Source organism: Fusarium phalaenopsidis, assembly GCF_050370095.1.
Source record: "Fusarium phalaenopsidis strain FUZ10S chromosome Unknown contig_32286, whole genome shotgun sequence".
Classification (NCBI taxonomy): domain Eukaryota; kingdom Fungi; phylum Ascomycota; class Sordariomycetes; order Hypocreales; family Nectriaceae; genus Fusarium; species Fusarium phalaenopsidis.
The window spans coordinates 1052338-1069153 of NW_028145413.1; the positions used below are offsets into that span (position 1 = coordinate 1052338).

The window sequence follows — 16816 nt, forward strand, 5'->3', positions numbered from 1 at the left end:
GGATCTCCATCCTTCCTTTCATTAATCAGAACAAACCTTCCCGGAGCTCCTCGAGACCTCACAATCCGCAGCCATGGCCGCCGAGAAGCCCGACAAGAAGGAGAAGAAGGACAAGAAGCGAAGCGACGAGTCCGGCGTGTCCAAGTCCAAGAAGGAGAAGAAGGACAAGAAGGACAAGAAGGAGAAGCTCGCCGCCGCCCTCGAGGAGAAGCTCGGCCAGGAGTCCGCCCCCAAGGTCGCCGCCAAGGCTGCTGCCGCTGAGGACTCTGATGTCGAGGAGGACAAGGCCGCCGAACTGCCCCTTGAGCGGACTGTCGTTCCGTTCGCCTTGCCCGTGGCGGACGAGAAGGGCATGAAGAAGGTCTACAAGACTATCCGAAAAGGTACGCGAAGAGTTAAGGGGTAATTGCTAGTGACTGCATAGCTAACACGACACCACAGCGGCCAAGAACAATACGCTCAAGCGCGGTGTCAAGGAAGTCGTCAAGACCCTCCGAAAGTCTCCCCCCTCGGCTCCCGGCTACACGTCGTTCCCCGGCGTTGTCATCATCGCCGGCGACATCTCCCCCATGGACGTCATCTCCCACCTCCCCGTGCTGTGCGAGGACCACAACGTGCCCTTCATCTTTGTGACGTCGCGAGCCGAGCTCGGCGCCGCTGCCAAGACGAAGCGTCCCACGTCGGTGGTGATGATCATGGAGAAGGCCGACGGCAAGAAGAAGGAGAAGGCGGCCGACAAGGACGGCGAGGACGACGGCGAGGCGTTTGGCGAGAGCTACGCGTCGCTCGTCAAGTACGTGCAGAAGGAGTACGGCAAGCAGGCCTTCTGGGTCAAGGGCGGAACCAAGTATTGAGGTGAAGGCTAGAAGAGGGGGGGGGATGCAAAGCTTAAACTCTGTGGAATGGTTGTTTGAAACAAGTCTGGATGTATTATACCAGAGGATCCAGTCCAAGATGGCTGGATGAAGGGCTTTGGCGGCGTTCAGGTATTTACAGCTTTAAAAATGACATGATTTGATAGGTCCTTGAACAGATGGTCGCAATGGTGAAGCTCCAGACTTTCTTCTCACATTCACCAGGAGGGAAGCGCATTGTTTACTTGTTGTATTACTGCCTCTCGGGCGTTTCTGTAGGTACATGATGGATTCCTCTTCCTATCTCACACTAGCCATCTCAGAGCCGGACAATCAAATTCATCATCCTTTGCCAATCCATGGCTTTCAACTCAATTTCATGATTATTCCCCATTTGTTTTTACTCAAAGGGGTTGGTTCGGGTTCCCCACCAGGTCAAGAAGACGGACAGGCCCAGAGTCTCGATGAGCTTGGTGGCCAGACTGACGCCGACTGTGTCAAGAGGTCGCTTCTCGACAAAGATCTGAGAGATGTACTGCAGCAAGTTAGTCAAGGTCTTGCTTGAAGGTATTCAGAGACATACTCCAGGAGCAGAGGTGGCAAAGAAGATGAGAGATCCAAGGTAAGCAGCGCCCTTGTAGCTAAGAGTACCGGTAGCGTTGATCAGAGCACCAACACCATAACTCTGCAGGGCGGAGCCGATGAGCGAGGAGCCCCAGGCGAGGGCGGCGCCGGAAGCCTCCTTGGAGCGGATAAACTCCTCCTTGGTGTTGGAGAGCTTGGCGCGCTGGTAGGTCTGGCCAAAGATGGGGGCGAGGACGGCGAGCTCGATGCCGTGGTTGAAAGCGGTGCCGAGGGCGATGGCCGAGGGCTTGACGGGGGGAAGGTAGTGAAGAGACATGTTGATTTTCGTGAGAATAGGGAGAGAAATCTGTGTGTAAGTGTATATACCTGGTGTTGTGAGGCTTCAATTGAGTTGGATACAAAGATACAAGAATCAGTCTAGAAAAAAAGGGGATCTCCCCTCACTATTTGTACTTTCCTCTCCCTCCCCGATCTCGATCTTCCTTCCCCCATTTCGCATCATGAGCCCGTGGCTTGCCCGTTTCCCCTTGTGTCGTCACCAGATGTGATGATGTCACCATTTGGTGAGACAAGATGCACTTGAGAGACTGGCCGTTTCCGTTCCTCTTTTTGCTCCTTTTTGCGGGGTAGACTACAGATGGAGACGCTTCATATGGTGGAAATGCTCCGGATTTCCCCATAGTTCATTTCCCCCCTGCCAACTTTTCCTGCTTCTTTTCTCCTGGTACCTGACGTTGACGACTTTCAGATCAACGAGCAGTGGGGGAGGTTGGCGATGGATGAGGGGAATGGGCAACTCTTAGCGGGACCCAGCTCCTTGGGCGGGTGATGATGGTGTCACGGCGTCATTTTGTCCACTGCATTTTTCCCCATTCATTCCCTCGGCTTTTGTCTTCCAAGGCAAAAGACATGCTCCTCCTTCCGAAAACAATCCCATCGTTTGCCGAAAGAGGGTGCGGCAGCAGCCGGGAGCTGTCAACCTTGTCCAGCTGGCTCTTGTCTGGTTTTCCAAGTTAAACATCCATGCCTACCCAAAAGCTTGTTTTCCCGTGTCTGCTTTCAGAGATGTGAATCTTGCCAGCTGAAGAAAATTCATGTTGGTCTTGTCCATATTCTGTCACTCGGTGATACTATTCAACAGTGTCTCACTCGAGGCCGCCTTCTCGGCCACATGGGAACAACACCAGACCCTGTCCTTGACGAGGGCGGCATATCCCATACACTCTATGTGTTTGTTGCAGTGACGGGTGATCGAGTTGGACATGACATGGTGGATGGACCCTGATTCTTTCATGCCATCTTGACTCCGTGCTAGGTAGCTTTTGGTGTCTTCTCATTGCATCACAAGACACACTTCTCCAGCCTCACCCTTGACCCAACGGTTGACCAACAGGAACTGGCGCCTTCAGACAAGGGCGTTTCAGTCATTCAACCGCCTCCAATAACGCTCATGTCTCACCCTGCACATCATCACCATCAGTCATTTTCACTCTCAAAACTCGGCATGATAAACAAGCCAGTGAGATTAACCTGGCTCAAACGCTAACTCGGTTCCCTCGAGAGCCGCTGGATAATTCCCTCGCTCTTCGGTACATACATACCTACCTACCTAGACACCTCCATGCCGCAAATGGCAGCTCAGAAAACAAACTCCCATCCGTCTTTGTAAAGCTTTATCTGTACAGTACAACTGAGGGTGGCAGGGGCCTTGGCCTTGTCTAACACCAAGCCCTCTCCCCACCGCCTCTCAATCCCCCACGTGCTCTGTCGCATCGCATCGCATCGATTGCACCTCTCAACTCCGTCCTAAAACCTTCAATCGCAAACACATCATTAGTGTACTCCCATCTTTGAATAACTTTCCATATTTCATGCCATGTGCTGTCCGTCTTCGCCACCTCGGAGCGCAAGCAGCGCTCTCACATCATGTACATATTGCAGTCCCTCCAGCAGAGGCACCAGATGCATCAGATCTGTATCTGTCGGGTCGTTGATCCAGCCTTGGATCGGGATAGCATTATCTGGTCCTCCAGTTAGCTCTCTATTCTGCAAAAACCCCAGCTTGGATCTCCTCACCTTGGTGGAACAGATAGCTCAACGGACTATTGTCCAAGATCATCACGTTGCTCAGGTCAGACTCAACCGAGCTCAGGTCCTTGATGAACGCTCCTTGCCGGAAGGTGCAGTGCTGGCGGTAGTACCGTGCTGAGAAGAATTTCCTCTCCGTCTCCAGCCAGTCGATCACTGGATCTGCGTACTCCTGAACCGACGCCGTAAACACTACCAGGTTGTACCACTTGCACACCCGGCGTAGGAACTCGTCGCAGTACGGTCGCTTGTTGACCCAGTATAGTATCGGGTGCTGCGGCCCGATCGATGTCTGTCCACCAACCCCCACGTATGTCGTGTTCAGGCGCACCTCGACCATGTGTCCTGTGCTCATCCTGCCTCCTTTAGACATGCTGTGAATCAGTGTCTCGTCGAGGTCTAGAATCAACGTCTTCTGCTGCTTCGTCGGCGCTTCGATGTTGAGATATGAAGGCTGCCGCCGAGGAATGAGAGGCCGAGGAGGTGCCGGTGTCCTGGGGTATTTGGTGAGAGCTGCGATGGGAGAGGTGGGAGACTTGAGGTGTGCCGAGAGGTCGCCACTGCCCAGGTCGCTTGCCTTGGTGCGCGCGACGGCTGACTGCGTTTTCCTATGTTTCCGTTGCCTGAGCGCCTCGTCACTGTTGAGCTTGATTCGAATAGATTTCCGGCCGGGGTTGCCCTCCTCTGCGGGTTGCAGTGATTTGGACCGCGCGTGCCGTCCAAGGCTGCCTGATCGTGAGCCATCCGATTCCGATTCCGATGAGAGTCCTGATGATGTTGTTGAAGATCCTGATACTGGTCTGGGCCGCGGTGCTAGCCTTCTAAATCCTGTAGTCCGTCCATGCTCCTCCTTTTCAGAACGAATCTCGGTCTCATCCATATCTTTCTTATGTCGAGTTCCTCTATGAAATCCAAAAAGCTTTCCGAATTGAGTCCATGGCGCAAAATTGCCGTCCTCGTCGTAAAAACAAGCGATGAGATATACGCCTGGGGAGGCCAAGGTCGCGAGAACCCATCGGATAGATCCGATGATGCTCGAGGCGAGTCGGCGAGGGATTGAATGCCACCACGAGCTTCGCTTGCTGACTTCGCCGGTATCTCCCAATAGGGGCGTGGCCTCGCTGGCATAAGACTTTTCCGTGTTGAACCGCGATTCGTCAAACGTATCTTGGGTGAAGGGGTCGGCGTCGTGCCCGGATGGTCTATCGTCGGATTGGGCGCGGGAAGAATCGTCTTCGGAGGCAATGCCGATGCCAATGGAGCTTATACTATTGGATCGCGATTGGCCTGGGCTCGGGGGAGGCGACACGCGGGCCGTGATGATGTTCAAAGAGTTCATCCTCACGAGCTAAAGCAGTCCATGGGGTAATGATGGGTCGTCCGAGAGGAGTCGAGGGAAGGAGGCGAGACAAGGCGAGACAAGGCGAGGGATGGATGCGAGAAGTGAGTTGGAGAAATCGGCGGGTCGTCGGGGGATAAGATGGATGCGCAACGCAAATGAGTCAATGTCGAAGAAAGAAGAGCTCGTTCGCTCTCGGACGGCAAGTGAAGAGAAAAACGAGTGTCAAGAAGGCATCGAATGCGAAAGGCGAAGGCGAAAAAGGGCGACGACGGCAAAAGCCCAAGGGGCGCAGGGCAGCTCCGCGATTGTGGTCAATTCTGCCAGGTGAATGCCATACACGGGGAGGGAGCAAAAGGAGGATGAAGAAGACAGCCAGGCCGCAAGGACGTTGGAGATGGGAGGGCAGATACAGTCCAGTCCAGTACAGTGGCTGCTGGTAGCGCAAATGGTGACACTTGGTATCCGTACAGCGAGACACTGGCGCAGAGGCACTGACACTGATGAAAGACTCAAGGTTACGCCCAGGCCCAGGTATGGTAATGGTAAGGAGCCAAGAGAGCAGCGACCGGGACCTTTAGCTTGTTGGATTTGTGGCGTTGAGCCGACGAGAGCTCTGGAACCTTGTTGGTGGACTAGCAGCCAGAAAAAAGCAGCGCTAACTGGCAGCAAGTACCGTCTGGCTTCGCGGAAATCGGAAATCGCAAAGTAAAGGGCCAGGACAGGCTATCAACGGGTAGGGCGGCGGGGGGTGGAAGGGGGAAGGGATGGACTAGAGTTGACGTTGGGGGGGGCTAGAAGAATAAGGGAGGCTACTTCGGGGCCGGGGAGAGAAGAGAACAAGATCGGAGTCAAGAAGAGGGGAAGAAGTCGGGGCAAAGGCCGCGCGCGCAAAGGAGAGAAGATGACACTGGAGCGATCAAAGGAGCGACCAACCCAAAGTGAAGGGAGTGAGAGATCGAGCGCAGGTGGTTCGACGGATGATGGTTGAGGAATGGTTCACGTGTTGGGACTCAGGTGCCGAGATGCTGGGGGGCTGGGGGGTCAGAGTTGTTCTGGGGGGGTGGTATTCCAGGCGACTCTGGCAAACGATAGTGGACGATGACCGCTGGAGCAAGGCTACGAGATGCTGAGGCCCCTGCCGGTTGGCGGGTCCCCCTTGGATGCCGCGGCTCAGCGTTCACGTCTCTCGCCCGAGACCTTGATTCCCCCTGCTCAAAGCCCCGTGATGGTAGATTTCTGGCCTCTTTTTTCTTGTCTAGTGGGGCATCAAACTGCGGGCAAAGAGTTTCGACAGCAACCCGACGTAATTGCAGAATCTGGTGGGGCGTCCCCAACTGCCATGGGTTGCGAGCTTGGCCTGACCCTCTTTCACTCTGTCATTGGAAGGCCTTGACGATGCAGAGACCGGTGAGGGCAGTTGCTTCTTTGGGACGGAATAGCGCAGTGTGAGTTCCGCACAGCGTGGATCTATTCCTCCTTCGTTTTCGTATCAGACCCCATCCTATCCCATCCAGACCGAAGCAAACAACTTGCTTACCCGAGGATGCCGCTGTGCGTTTTGAGGTTGTCTGATGAGATTCTGCAGGCTGCCGGGAGGTTTTACCGTATCGGTTCAACGGCACATGGGAACTTCGGTGTGTTTGGAGGGCCGGGTGAAGAAATCCTGCAGGTTATACAAGTGGATAACTGGCTATCGAAATTATTCAACAAATGCCAAGCAAATAGCATCACAAGCTATTCTTCTCTAGCCAGGTCTTTGTTTCTTTCATCGTTGCCTTTTTCACGTGGCCTAGAGATCCGGTCACAAGTCTCTCAGCCCTCGGTGGCAGGTAAACCCGCTAATCTAAGGTTCATGGTGAAGCAGTTGAAATCTCAGATACTGGCGGGAGACATGGTGCTAAGCGAGAGCATTAGCAATTGAAACCCTTTCACTGGGTGGTCTTATCGAGCATGTCCATTCTTGGCACACTGAGCATGAATGACTGCTGGTTCGTGTATCATGCTTCAGGTTGACTCGAGCATTGGCAGTCAGTCCTGAGGTGGCCAACTCATCCAGAGCTAGCGACAATGACAAGTCATCAAAGCAGTTTCATACATGAGCGGTGACACCCAATGATAGCAGTATACAAGATGCAATATCTCTCTAGAACGTGTCCTCTATCTCATATCTCTTCATGGTCCTGTCGATATTGCCTTCAGCCCCAGTGACCTTCTTTGCCCTTAGATGCTCATCCATGTCCCTGTCTCTTTGTCGTCATGGCTTTCCACCACCTCGGGCGGACCCCACCGGGCGACAAGGCTGAAGGCGCCCCACACTTTTTCTCAGAGGCCGACAGCCTTGCGCAAAAAAAGGTCCGTGGGGGGAATTGATTGACTCACTCATACTCTGAAGCTGCACTGCACAGCTTTGCTCTGTTCAACAACGCCCAGTCTCGACTCGTGAGTAGCGCCACATTCGACATCTAGCACTTCAGAATTCGAGAAGTATCGTCTAAGACTTTGAAACGGTTGCCGAACCTTTAAAGAGATTCACGACTTTCCTCGCCGTCGATACCCCTCCATCTTGTGTGCACCCCGCGAAGCAGACATCCCACACCACATCCCCAGCTCGCGCTAGCTGCAACACACTCCAGACGCTCCTCGACATGGCCCCTCACCCAACGGGCTTCGCGCCCGATCTCGAGAAATATCTCAAGTCTCTCAAGGGCCAGCCATTGGAGGCTTCGGTCGAGAGCCTCATCTCGTGAGCCATATCAACATTCCATTGTGCCATTCGTTGCTAAACATTTGCGAACCATATCAGACTCCTCAAGCGACGCCAGATCAAGGGCTCAGAGCCTTGCGCCGTTGCAACCGCCCATATCCTTCTCCAGGTCGTCGCCCGCTCGAAATGGTTCAACGTTGACGGTCTCATCGATAATGTGTCGAGGATCGGTCGCCGCCTCGTCGAGGCCCAGCCCAAGGAACTTGTCATTGCCAACATTGTGCGGCGAGTCCTAGGCCTTATCCGCGATGAAGCCGCCGAGGATAGAAACGAAGCAGCCTCCGAGACCCCCAGCGAGGCTCAGGCGACCCCGACCGACGCCGTCCCGAACCCAGACGCTCTCGCCCACCAGTGGCCTCCCTCGACATACGCGAAGCAAGATTCCGCTGGCGACTACATCTCCAACAGCGCCAAGCCTCCGCCCCCTCGACCTGGACCCTTGTCCTCCTACAGCTCCGTCAACGTTCCCAAGACCCTTTTCCACCTTCTCTCAGTTTCCTCGCCCAGCGATGCCGACCCCAATATCGGGGGATCACCCCTGGGTCTCTCTGGAGCGTCGACACCCTCATGGAAGGCTCCCACTGCTCAGATTCACTCTTTGAGATCCGAGGTCATCGACGGTATTGAGGAGATTAAGGATGAGATCAGCCAGGTCGATGACCAGATTGCGGCTTTGGCTGAAGTTCAGATTCACCCCGGAGACTACGTCCTCGTACACCAGCCTTCGCCAACTGTGGAACGCTTCATCCTGCGCGCGGCTCTTAAGCGTCGGTTTACAGTCCTCATTGCCACTGAGCCCCCCCGGAAAGAGACATCTGAGGTTCAACACGCTTCATTTAGAAAGAAGCTCACATCTGCCGGAATTGCGGTCATCAACATCATGAACGGCGGGCTTATGGCGTACATGTCACGGGTGGACAAGGTGATTCTTGGTGCGAGGGCTGTTGTTGCCAACGGCGGTGTTGTCGCCGATGCAGGCGCTGCAGCAGTTGCTCGAGCGGCCAAGGAGCAGGGCAACGCCGTGATTGTTCTCAGCGGCGTGTACAAGCTGAGCCCAGAGAACCCCTTCAACGAGGAGTCACTAATTGAGTGGGGAGACTCGGCCAGCTTTGTCGACTTTTCGGATGGACCCATGGTGAGCGGCGTTGAGGTTCGGACAGCGGTGACTGAGCTGGTGCCCCCCGAGCTCATCGACACCTACATCACCAACCTGTAAGTTGCCCAGATAAAGTGATTGTTTTTATGATAGAAGCTGACATTGAGACAGGGGCACGCATTCAAGAGACCACCTGTCGGTCCTCATCGCGGACCATTACAAGCAGGAGGATGTCGACTTTCACCTGTGGAGCGGGTGATGGGTGCATGTGCAGTTGAAAAAGAAGAATGTGTAAAAAGTTGATTGCGATCTATGTCTCGGCGTTTGAGCGAGGTTCATGATGATGCGTGAATGGGTGAAATGGAAACGAAGCGAGGTAATCGAGAGTGCCTCGAATGTGATGATTTGATACCTACTCGATCGACGCCAGGGTCTTTTCAGCCCTGCCATATGTCAATTTGGGCATAAGATGGCGTGGAACGAAGCATGACGACTGTTGGGAGATGAAGCGTCGTCCCCAAGTCCCCAGACGGTTTAGCTAAGCCGTCGATAGACCAACCACTGACAGATCAACAAAGTAAACCACGACATGCCACGAAAGACAATACGCAAAATAGAGGCCAACAGGCATGGCAAGGCACCCTCTAGGGCTGATTTACTCATCACCGCCCATCGGCAAGCCGGCAGCTAGTTGGCGGCCTGGCTCTCGGCCGCGTCAGCAGCGAGCGGCGATTGGACGGGGGCCTCTAGTGAGGAGTCATAGGGCTGGACTCGCTGGAGGGGGATGCGAATGCGACTTGCGTAACCCCTGCAACTGCCTCAGACCAACTGATGGGATTATTGAACCAGTCAGGGATCTCGTGCTCGTGCGTGCTTCTCGGATATCCGAGCTGCAGTTAAAGAAAAAGGTGCGGCGCCATGTTCAAGGTTAAATCAAACAATGATGCCACCTCGGCCGAGGCAGCCATTTCAACATCCATGGATATCGGGTAGCGTCTGACCCGACTTCTTATATCATTGGCCCGCCCCTGCAACAGCAGAGAATCTCCCTCCTTCACACCACAACACACTCACACGCACGCCAGCATCATGGCAGCTCCATCATCGACATCAAACATGGCCTCTAATCCTCAGGTCGCCGTCGATCACGACGACGACGCTCCACCACCGCCTTACTCAGAGACCGACATTTACTCCACCACTTCTGGACCTCCCCGATCGCCACTCTCGGCGTCCGGCCCCGCTCATCCCGGCGACGACGCCGCATCCCGGATATCATCCACCTCCACCACCGACCCTGTGATCTTCACCCCTCCGCTCACGCCAAACACCGCCAACCCCAGCACCCCTACTCAGCAGCACATCCAGGTGCCTCCTTCGCCGAGCGCTGCTCTCTACTTTGAAGGCCGTGACATTCCCGTCGCTACTCCTCGCCCAGCGCCCAGGCTGTACACTGTTGCCGTCAAGCCCAGCTCAGTTCCTGAAGATCTACCCTACCCGCTGGATTGGGCTCCTCTCTACGACATTACGCACCAAGATTGGGCGACGTTTGTCAACTATCTTCTCCCCGACCATGCTTCTGTGACGAATGAGGCCATTCTCGGCGAGAAAGGCAAGGGAGTTGACGAGGGCTCCGACATCAAGTCGGAAAAGCAGACCGCTGATCCAAATGACGCCATTCGCAAACGGGCAGAAGTCGAGGCAACCGTGCAGCAATGGAACGACGGCTTCTTTGCGCCTAGGAACGTAAGAGTGCAGCTTCAGGCTGAAGAGCAGCCTCATATGCCAGGAGGCTGGGATACGGCATTCGACGGACCCTCAGCGCCAGCAGAAGCCGGCCCTTCCAGTCAAAGAGAAACCGGTCCGTCAAACCAAGGCGGACCTAGGCCGGCATGGGGAAACGGATGGATGGGATCATGGGGCGGTCTCAAGGTCGGCAACGACAGTATCCGGTGGAAGGACAGCATTGTCGCCGACAGCAACGGCCTGCGGATCGGAAACTTGGTCATGGACAGCAACGGAATCCGCATGAACGGTCGAGATCCAGGAGCGCCCTTTGGACACGGGGAACCCAGCCGTGGCTTCTGCCCGCCGGGACAGCGAGGAAGGACGCGGTCTCGTGGTGATGGGCCTCCTTTCAGACATGGCCATCCCTATTTTCACCCCGGCAACTTCGACGCCAATGGAACTCCTCTCTACCCCGGCCAGCCTGAACAGCGCAAATCACGCTCCCGATCTTCCTCTTCCTCTTCGTCCTCTTCATCTGGCTCCTCCAACAGCTCCGGCTCCATCGGTTCTCTCCCAGATTACGACGACGTAAAAGACCAGCAACTTCCCCTCTACCTCGCACGCCTCGAGGAATGGGTAGCCCGCCCAGGCGAGATGCGCACCAAGGCAGACGTAAAACAGCTCAAAGCCGAGCTCAAGGCGTCCAAGACCAACCCCGTGGACCCCAACCTCGACCGTAAGGCACTCAAGGCCCAGGTCAAGGCTTTGTCGCAGCAGTGGCGCACACTAAAGCGGCAGCAAAAGAAGGAGCGCAGGGAAAGGAGGAGAGATCTCAAGAAGAGAAGAAGAGCAGAGAAGCGGGAGAGGAGGCAGCAAAAGAGGGACATGAAGAGGGCCCAAAAGGAACACCGAAGAGGTCACGCCGGTCCACCACCAGTCCCTCATGCCCCCCATATGCCCCCCATGCCCGCTGTCCCGGGTGTCAGCGTCCCGCCGCCTTTTGGTGGCCCAGCTTGCTCACCATGGGGTAGACCATCAAGAGGCGGTCGTGGATGCCATGGAGGCCCAGGCCGGGGTGGCTTCTTTGGAGGTCCAGGTCCTTGGGGCAGGGGGGTTCAAAGAGGATGGGGTCACGATGGCCCCCTCGGCGGCAACGGACCACTTGGTCCCAACGGCCCCCTCGGCTCCAATGGTCCTCTAGGTCCTCATGGGCCTCTGGGTCCGAACGGTCCTCTAGGTGCAAATGGACCCCTAGGTCCCAACGGACCACTGGGCCCCGGTGGGATCTTTGGTGGTCGCCGGTCAGTTGACTCCCGAGGTGGTCCGTTTCCCGGGGCCTGGCCAGAAGAGCCCGGTCAAGATGCCGACATCCCACCGCCAGGCATCGCCTCTGCGGCAAAATACAAGACAGCCGCGGGGCTCGAAACGGAGATAGAGGCTAAACTGAAGGACCTCGAGAGCAGGGACGTGACCGAGAGTGAGCGCCGGGCGCTGCAGAAGGAGATTGAGGCGTTGACGGAAAACCTGGACAATGTTAGGCTTGAGGCTGATGAGGCGTACGCGCGAGAGCTGGCTCAGAATGTTGAGCATTGAGTTTGTTGATGTGGATGGGAGGTGATATCAGAGCCAGACTGGATATTTTTTTATCGTCTATGCCGTGTAGGATAGTTACCACTTATGATATAATGTATACAACGCCCATGAGCGTAAATGATACCATGAATACCATATCATCAAATGTTTTTCCCCGTTCGTCATTGTGCTTCACCTGGATCACACAACTTTTGTCTATCCCTCTATATGTACAATACACCCCCCTCTTTAACCTCCCTCAGTGCTTCGACTCGTCCTTTTCCACCAACGCACCAACGCCCAGTCCCCTCCCCACAGCGACCTTGATCTTCTTCTTCTTCTTGTCGGCCTCGGGGTCACGGCCGACCTCGCCCACGGTATCACCCTCGTCCTCGTGCTCGTCCTCGGCGGCCTCGTCGACCTGGGCCTTGATGTCGTCGAGGTCGAGGCGCATGCAGAAGGCGTCCTCGCCGTCGGCGTAGTACTTGGACTCTGTCTTTTCGTTCTTGAAGCCCAGGGTGTCCTCGTAGAGGTGGCGGGCCGCGGCGTTGGAGACGCGGACGTGGAGGGAGACGTACTTGGCCTGGAATGTCTCGACCATAGCGAGCTCTGGGGAAGGTCAGTGGTCTGTAGATGCCAAGTCAAGTGGTATACGCACGGCTCTGTCGCATCAGCTTCTCCGCAATACCCAACCGTCGGTGTGTGCGCATGACACTCAGGCTGGTGATGTGGCCGTGCTGGACGCCGTCGGTGGGCTCCTCCTCCATCTTTGCGAGGACATAGCCGACGATCTTGGGGTACTCGTAGGGGTTCTTCTTGGGGCGTGAGACGTCGACGGCGACATAGCTGAGCTGGGGCCACGAGAGGGCGTGGTAGAGGTAGTACTTGAGGAAGTAGTTCTCGGGGAGGTTCTCGAGGTTGGCGTGCTGGATGAGGGGGAGGTCCGCACTGGTGAGGACGCGGATATCCATGGCTGCGGTTGGAGAGTAGAGTAGTCTGGGTGTGTGAAGTAGTGCCTGTCGGTGTACAAGGGTTCGTCTGCTCGATGATGAATGAGGCTCAACGGAGCTTGGCCCACCTCATGGATTCAATGATTGATTGATTGACTGGCCTCCGTGTCTCTCAATCGCGGGTCCAATTTTTGCGGTGCCCCTCCCTCTCCCTCCATCGGAGGTCGGCATCATCCAACCCCGCCGAAGTATAGGCGACCCCCCGCCATAACAACAACCGACACACGCTACACCACAGCGGGTCACCCACTACTTCATCTCCACTGAAACCTCTCAGCTTCACTGGAGCGCGTTTACACTCAGTGACCACCTGACCCCAAAGAGGAAATTACCTCTCCTGGACGCAGCAGCAGCAGCCGCACCTCTCAAGACCGACACCTAACCAGCCACGGGATGACTATTCCGGCCCCGGGAGAGGATATCTCGTGCTAGATCGTCATTGGTGCGCAAGAAGTAAAACGTTGGCAGGTGGGGGGAGTTTGTGGTTTTGCCGGTGATTTTTACGCTTCGGCTTCGCTTTTCATGGCCGCGGGGTCCCTTTTTTCTCGTCAAGAGTGAGGCGGCGGGGCGTCATGAGGAGGATGGCATGGGATGCGAGGAGGTATAAAGATGGAGCATGCGCCTGGTAGTTTGTCCGTTGCTGAATAGACGGTTCTTGGTGTTACTTGGTTGTGCTCAATTCCTCTCGTGCTTGTCTAACCTTCAACACCATCTCACATATCATCACAATGGCTCTCCCTCTTGTTGGCAAGCTCGCCGTCGTCACTGGCGCCTCCCGAGGTACTTACACACTCAATTGACATCTCACCGTGCCCAGTTAACCACTGACCACTCCCAGGCATCGGTCTGGCCATCTCCAAGGCCCTCGCCGCCCGCGGCGCAAACCTCGTCCTCGCCTACACCTCTGCCAACTCTGCCGCTTCCACAGCCAGTCTCGCCGCCGAGCTGTCCTCCAAGCACTCCATCAAGGCCGTGCCCATCCAGGCCGACCTCGGCACCACCACCGGCCCCGCCAGCCTCGTCTCGCAGGCCGCCGAGGCCTTCAGCCCTCTCCGCATCGACATCCTCGTCAACAACGCCGGTGTCGCCCTCAACGACAAGATCCCCGACATCAAGCCCCAGGACTTCACCACCAGCTTCAATGTCAACGTCATGGGCCCCCTGCTGCTCGTCCAGGCTGCTCAGCCTTACCTCCCCAACGACCGTTCCGGCCGCATCATCAACCTCAGCAGTGTGAGCTCCAGCCTGGGTTTCGTCGGACAGAGCGTCTACGGCGGTACCAAGGCCGCTCTCGAGGCCATGACAAAAACCTGGGCCCGCGAGCTCAGCGAGAACTGCACCGTCAACGCCATCAACCCCGGTCCCGTCCGCTCCGAGATGTACTCGCGCAACTCGGAAGAGTTCAAGCGTCTCATCAAGCCCTTCATTCAGAACGCTCCCCTCATGGCTGTGCGCCCTGGTGTCGATGACCCCGCCATCGTCGAGGAAGCTAAGACGACCGGTGGCCGTGCTGGTGAGGCCGAGGAGATTGCTGGAGTCGTTGCCATGCTTGCTGGTCCCGAGAGTTCGTGGATCACCGGCCAGGTCATCTGTGCCAACGGCGGCATGATCTTTGGTATGCAATAGACGGATGGATTCATGAGCATAGAGCGCAGGGCGTTGGATCACGGATGGTTTCAATAGAGGGTAGCTTTTGCATCAAAACATTCAAATTGACAAACATTGAACATGACAAACCTAATTCGCTGAAGGTCTCCATCTTGCTGTAGTCTCTTGTGTGTCTTCATCATTGTAGAATGGTGACCAGTGACGATTGTTAGTAGATGCCCCGCCATTAGCCGGGCGGTGACGCAAATTCTGCCATCCTCACTCTCAACTCACTCACTTCACTTACAAATCCACAACCCCAAGAGTCAGCAGCTCAGCATTAATCACAATGGAAACAAGAAACGACACATCCGATCCATTCGAGGACATCCTCAACCTCGAGGAGCGCTTCTACTCAGAAGGCTACCAACTAGGCCTCAAGGACGGCATCAAAGCGGGCCGTATCGAAGGCCGGTCCTTTGGCATGGAAAAGGGATTCGAAAAGTTCCTCGAGAGCGGCCGCTTGGCGGGAAAGGCTGTCGTTTGGGCAAACCGCATGCCACCAAAAGATGAATCCAGCTCAGCATGCACACTGCCACCACTGCCGAGGAATGCAAGGCTGGAGAAGAACGTCAACACCTTGTATGCTCTCGTCGAGCCAGACACACTCTCGACGGAAAACTCGGATGATGCGGTTCAAGACTTTGACGACCGGATCAAGAGGGCGCAGGGAAAGGCCAAAATTGTCGAGCGGATGGTTGGTGGTGGTGGGAGGGAGTCGTCCGGGCCATCTTCAACGCCATAGCCATAGTCAACCAATAAACAGGAACCGGAGTTTGGACTGGCGGGAATCTGAGAGCCTGGATACACTAAAAGCCGGGAGTTTGGGATAATCGAGCATGAAAAAGGAAATCATCTGCATTGTCAATGGAAATTTCTATACCCTCACTGCCTCGTAATTGTATACACAGCATCCTCATTCGCTTCTAATTTACTTGAACGACCTGCAAGGGTATCTGCACGCAGTTAGCACATCCATCCGTCAACCTTCTCAGCGTCATGACCTACCCCTCGCCGTACGAGGTGTCCGTCACCTCGTACTTGTGGACATCCCAAGCTCCAGAAGAAAGGCTCTGGCCGCTGGGCAGCGGCGGCAGACCGTTCACAAACACATCCTTGGTGGCCTCGCCGGGTGCCACCTTGCCGAGAGCCTGGGCAAGACCGGTCTGGGACTCCTCCTTGACGGCAACGAGCTGCTTCTCGCCCGCCTCGCCGATGAGCTCGACCTTGGGGGCAGCAGCGCTGCCGACGGTGAGGAGCTGGGCGAACTGGGACTGGTTGACGACGCTAAGCTGGGGGTAGTTGCGTCGGGAGTCTCGCTTCCAGTAGGGGTTGTCGGCGATGTCGCCCGCGGGCAGCGTCACGGGGTCGTCGTACTCGAGAGGAGGGTTGGCACCGGGGGGAGGGTTACGGAAGTGAGGGTTGAGAGGGACACCGTTGGATCGCTCGGGGTCGATGGCGAAGAATCGTCGGAGGACCTCCCACACGCCCGTCGACTGGACGGTTTGCTTCTGTAGCTGGGTGTTAGCACCTTTCCATGATCCGAGAGGCAATTCGATCCGGCCAAGTTCGGCCAGCTGTCGAGGAACCATTGCGAGGCATTGGCATTCGGAAATCGGGTCTGGTGCGTACCTTGGCGATGCTGACCAGGCCACCGGCAGCTTTAGCGGCCGCTTGAGACGACATGATGGCGGAGAGGCTGGCGAAGGTTGTCGTTGAGGTTCGGGTGATGGTTCAATTCCCAAGTTGAAATGGCGTCGTGGTTATTGGCCCGTTGCTGGCGGGTCTGGTTCAGCCGAGACTCTACCGAGCCCGAGCAAAGTTGCCTACCCTGTATCACGATCTTGACATGAAGGGGCAATTGGGACACGTCAAAGGAGAATTAAAGTCTCTGTAAGCATGCATTTTTATGGTTCTTTATTATTATCTATGGATTTCCCGGGTTGTGGTGAAGTAATGTTTTGAGCGCAGGTGTCGCATCTTGAAGAGTGTCAAAAACATTCAACTTGGCCACGCCTGGTCTAATCCACCATATTTGAGTGCGGGTGGCTAGGAACTGCATGACCTGAGCCTGAAGAAGAAAACAAATAGATCGATAGACGCATCTAAAATGCTGAAATCTAGAAGTCA

The 16816-nt window shown here is 55.7% G+C and overlaps 9 protein-coding genes across 9 annotated transcripts; 5 read left to right on the top strand and 4 right to left on the bottom strand.

The window, feature by feature from the left end:
- Positions 1–73: 73 nt before the first annotated feature.
- LRP88_02651 (50S ribosomal protein L30e-like protein) lies at positions 74–854 on the top strand (the record flags this gene model as incomplete). The annotated part of the gene is made up of 2 exons (XM_083239293.1): positions 74–383; positions 442–854. 2 exons carry the CDS (start codon positions 74–76, stop codon positions 852–854), a joined length of 723 nt encoding a protein of 240 aa, XP_083104423.1.
- A 400-nt stretch (positions 855–1254) lies between these two features.
- LRP88_02652 (DUF1761 domain-containing protein) lies at positions 1255–1755 on the bottom strand (the record flags this gene model as incomplete). The annotated part of the gene is made up of 2 exons (XM_083239294.1): positions 1255–1389; positions 1438–1755. 2 exons carry the CDS (start codon positions 1753–1755, stop codon positions 1255–1257), a joined length of 453 nt encoding a protein of 150 aa, XP_083104424.1.
- A 1553-nt stretch (positions 1756–3308) lies between these two features.
- Positions 3309–4866, bottom strand: LRP88_02653 (Nem1-Spo7 phosphatase catalytic subunit NEM1; the record flags this gene model as incomplete). Its single annotated transcript, XM_083239295.1, has 2 exons — positions 3309–3460; positions 3516–4866. The coding sequence occupies 2 exons, from the start codon at positions 4864–4866 to the stop codon at positions 3309–3311; spliced, it is 1503 nt and encodes a 500-aa protein (XP_083104425.1).
- Positions 4867–7514: 2648 nt separating this feature from the next.
- Positions 7515–8988, top strand: LRP88_02654 (translation initiation factor eIF2B subunit beta; the record flags this gene model as incomplete). Its single annotated transcript, XM_083239296.1, has 3 exons — positions 7515–7612; positions 7673–8845; positions 8901–8988. The coding sequence occupies 3 exons, from the start codon at positions 7515–7517 to the stop codon at positions 8986–8988; spliced, it is 1359 nt and encodes a 452-aa protein (XP_083104426.1).
- Positions 8989–9845: 857 nt separating this feature from the next.
- Positions 9846–12050, top strand: LRP88_02655 (uncharacterized protein; the record flags this gene model as incomplete). Its single annotated transcript, XM_083239297.1, has 1 exon — positions 9846–12050. The coding sequence occupies one exon, from the start codon at positions 9846–9848 to the stop codon at positions 12048–12050; it is 2205 nt and encodes a 734-aa protein (XP_083104427.1).
- Positions 12051–12288: 238 nt separating this feature from the next.
- Positions 12289–13000, bottom strand: LRP88_02656 (acyl-CoA N-acyltransferase; the record flags this gene model as incomplete). The annotated part of the gene is made up of 3 exons (XM_083239298.1): positions 12289–12552; positions 12608–12636; positions 12688–13000. The coding sequence occupies 3 exons, from the start codon at positions 12998–13000 to the stop codon at positions 12289–12291; spliced, it is 606 nt and encodes a 201-aa protein (XP_083104428.1).
- A 767-nt stretch (positions 13001–13767) lies between these two features.
- On the top strand, positions 13768–14665 carry LRP88_02657 (SDR family NAD(P)-dependent oxidoreductase; the record flags this gene model as incomplete). The annotated part of the gene is made up of 2 exons (XM_083239299.1): positions 13768–13819; positions 13878–14665. 2 exons carry the CDS (start codon positions 13768–13770, stop codon positions 14663–14665), a joined length of 840 nt encoding a protein of 279 aa, XP_083104429.1.
- Positions 14666–14975: 310 nt separating this feature from the next.
- On the top strand, positions 14976–15431 carry LRP88_02658 (Yae1 family protein; the record flags this gene model as incomplete). The annotated part of the gene is made up of 1 exon (XM_083239300.1): positions 14976–15431. The coding sequence occupies one exon, from the start codon at positions 14976–14978 to the stop codon at positions 15429–15431; it is 456 nt and encodes a 151-aa protein (XP_083104430.1).
- Positions 15432–15617: 186 nt separating this feature from the next.
- LRP88_02659 (uncharacterized protein) lies at positions 15618–16372 on the bottom strand (the record flags this gene model as incomplete). The annotated part of the gene is made up of 3 exons (XM_083239301.1): positions 15618–15642; positions 15695–16197; positions 16319–16372. 3 exons carry the CDS (start codon positions 16370–16372, stop codon positions 15618–15620), a joined length of 582 nt encoding a protein of 193 aa, XP_083104431.1.
- Positions 16373–16816: the final 444 nt, after the last annotated feature.